Here is a 3,366-nt window from a genome sequence, read left to right on the forward strand (position 1 = left end):
GTAGCTCATCTGGCACATTTTCTGAATCTTCAGGTACCATATCATTTCCATGTTGCATCTGTTCACTCTGCCACCAGACCTCACTATTTTCACCTCCACTACCAAAATAATCTGTTGATGATTCACCATCAACTATAAAATCCACATAAACTTCTCCATCCCAGTCCCACACCTTGCTCTCTTCAAACACTGTATCCCTGCTGACAACAATTTTGTTTGAGGCTGGATTATACAACCTGTATGCCTTGCTTCCATCCTCAACCCCAAAATACACTAGCTTCCTGCTTCTATCATCAAGTTTCTTCAGGTGTGGTGTAACAACCTTGGCATGAGCTGTACACCCAAACACCTTCCAATGTCCCAAACTTGGCTTCCTTCCAGTCCAAGTTTCATGTGGTGTCTTATCACCCAATACCTTGGTAGGTAACCTGTTGAGAAGATAAACAGCATGCCTAACAGCTTCTGCCCAATATCTCCCTGGAACTTTCATGCTCTTCAGCAATGTTCTAGCCATATCCATGACTGTCCTGTTTCTTCTCTCAACTACTCCATTTTGTTGGGGAGTAAATGGAGCAATAAAATGTCTCTTGATCCCTGCTTGTTCACACACCTCTGCAAACAAACCAGATAGGAATTCCCCTCCCCTATCTGACCTGAGAGTCTTGATTCTGCACTCTGTTAGGTTTTCAACTTCTACCTTATACTTTACAAAAGCAGCAAGTGCTTGATCTTTGCTCTTAAGCATGTGCACTTCCATCCACCTTGAGTGATCATCAACCAACAGCATGAAGTATTTATTCCCTCCTACTGTTTCTGGTGAAATTGGACCACACAGATCCACATGGACCAATTTGAGCTTCTCTTCTGCTTGCCACTGAGTAGCTCTAGGAAAGCTTGTTCTTGTTTGTTTGGCTGTCAGACAGTCACTGCACACTTGTTCAGGGTGACTAATGACAGGAACCCCAAAAGCCATTCCTTTCCCCACCAATTGTTTCAAGGATCTAAAGTTGACATGTCCTAATCTTCCATGCCACAACCAAGCTTCATTTTCTATGCTAGCCATCAAACAGACAGGTTCCACTGTATTCAACTCAATTTTGTACATCATGTTTACTGTCCTAGGAACTTTCATGATCAGTCTATCAGATTGTTTCTCTACTACCTCTAGCTCATTTTCATCAAGCAAAATCTTATGTCCTATTTCTGTGAATTGACCAAGGCTGATAAGATTACTTCTTAATCTAGGAATGTAATAGACATCTGACAGAATCCACTGATCCCCAAATTTTCCCTGGAAAACTATTGTACCTTTACCATGAATTGTAACAGTGGAATCATCACCAAACCTCACCTTGCCTGTTATGCCATGATCCAGATCCTTGAATTTCTGAAGATCACCAGTCATGTGGTTACTAGCTCCATTATCCAAGTACCAAATGTTCCCTGTAGGATTGCCTCCTTCAGCAAGATGGAGTTCAGGCACTGTCTCTGCCTCTTTCAGAAGCACCCTTGGAGCCCTGTTGTCAGATGAGTACTATAGCTGTCCCGGCAAGGCCGTTTCAGCCAACAGCACTGAATGCTCCTTCTCTTCTGCTTTGGCATAATGTGCCTCCTCCTTCTTCTTCTCACCAGGGCATCGGTTGGCATAGTGACCATAGCCATGGCACTTGAAGCATTTGATGTGACTCTTGTCATGCTTCAAATTGCCATCCCTGCCTGCATCAACACCACCTCCACAGCCACTGCTGCTGCCTCCCCGGCCACGACCTCTCCCTCGCCAACTCCTATCACCTCTCTTCCCCTTCCCCGAGAAATCTCCATCAGCATTCTTCTGTCTTGCTTCCCACTCTGCCTGAGTTAGCAAGACTTGGCCTTTCACCGATCGAGAGCCACTGCTTCCCCGCCGTGTGCGCTCCTCAAAGGCCTTCAGGCGCCCCACTGCTTCATCGAACGCTAGGGTCTTCAGATCATAGAACTGTTCAATACCTGCCACGACGGTGAGATACCGATCGGGCACGATATCAAACAGTTTCTTCACCAAATCTGAATCTCCGATGCTCCCCCCCAAGCTGCTACTCCTAACTGACAACGCTGTCAGTTTTCCCACAACCTGATCCAGGGATTCATCTTCCTTCATCTCAACTGCATCAAATTCGCTTTTTAGCGTTTGCAGCCGAGCGTCTCTGACCCGATCCGCGCCGACGAACCGCGCCTTCAGTGAGTCCCACACCTCCTTCCCCGTCTTCTTCTTGGCAACTTGCATCAAGATGTCGTCGGGGATGCACTGAAGTAGATGGGCTTTCACCTTCTTGTCCTTGGCGGTCAGCTTCGCCGCTTCCGCCGCCGTCGGCTCCGTCGCCGATGTGCTCTCCTCCGGCTCCACAACCTCCCACTCCTCCCGATCCTCCATGATTGCCTGAACACGAATACACCAACTGGTATAATTCGTGCTCGTCAAGGTCGGATACACCTGGCGCGCTTTCCCGCTGCCCCGCGCACCATCCCCGCTCCCGCCGCCGCCGCCACCGGGAACGATTGACATGGTCCTAGATCTAAGAGTGGCTCCGCATGAGATTGACGGCTCTAATACCAGATGAAAGTCTAGGATCGACAATCAATCACGTTGTATAGTGGATGGATCAAACACACGCAAGAAACTGAACACAGAGCGATCACAGATTTGGAAACTGTCACCGGACGACAGGGTGACAGCGCCCCTTTTCCCTTTGGATGGTTCACGATACAAATGCCTAACCGGCTTACCAATTACCACGCCACACACACTAAGGATCCAGCTACTTATACCTGCAGCTAATGGACCTCTTTTACAAAGCAATAACCGCACAAACTCGACACCAATGCACTGAAAAACACAGAATGCAGATAACTGCAGAACGTGGGCGCGGTCACCACCACCAACTGCTGCCCCGGCTTGTCTGCCTCAGTTTGAACCTGAGCTTCCCGCCTTGCCGCTGCCAGCTTGGACACGCCACGTTGCTACCTGGTGTTGTGACAGGATTACACCAACAAGGGAGCGTCGAGCGCCGAGCGTCCGAGAGAGCGAGTGGTCGCGTGCATGGTTCCTGCTTCTGCTTGCCGACTGTCCCTAAGGGCCAAAGCCAAGGGGCCTAACTGGGGTGGGCCTAGTTGGCCAGACGAAAAAAGCAACGCTGGTGCATCTTCAACCTCCCGTCGCTCGGTCGCTGTGACCAGCGCTCACACCTGGGGCTTGGCGGACGCCGTCGCTGACCGGAGGATAGCAGGGTAGGGACCTAGGGCGGCCGCCCTTGCCTGCCCTATAGGTCGGCTCGCCTCTCTCCTAGTATAGAAGCGCTCAGCAAGCTAGAGGAGACTCGTGCGGAGTGG

At 49.9% G+C, this 3,366-nt stretch overlaps 1 protein-coding gene across 1 annotated transcript; it reads right to left on the reverse strand.

Annotated features, from left to right (window-relative positions):
- Positions 1–1,534: 1,534 nt before the first annotated feature.
- On the reverse strand, positions 1,535–2,542 carry LOC136480775 (uncharacterized). The gene has a single exon (XM_066478232.1). It carries the CDS (start codon positions 2,540–2,542, stop codon positions 1,535–1,537), a length of 1,008 nt encoding a protein of 335 aa, XP_066334329.1.
- Positions 2,543–3,366: the final 824 nt, after the last annotated feature.

Source organism: Miscanthus floridulus, chromosome 9 (assembly GCF_019320115.1).
Source record: "Miscanthus floridulus cultivar M001 chromosome 9, ASM1932011v1, whole genome shotgun sequence".
Taxonomy (NCBI): domain Eukaryota; kingdom Viridiplantae; phylum Streptophyta; class Magnoliopsida; order Poales; family Poaceae; genus Miscanthus; species Miscanthus floridulus.

Excerpts from the sequence above, each read along its gene's own strand:
- LOC136480775 (XM_066478232.1), bottom strand. The coding sequence starts at position 2,542 with ATGTCAATCGTTCCCGGTGGCGGCGGCGGCGGGAGCGGGGATGGTGCG.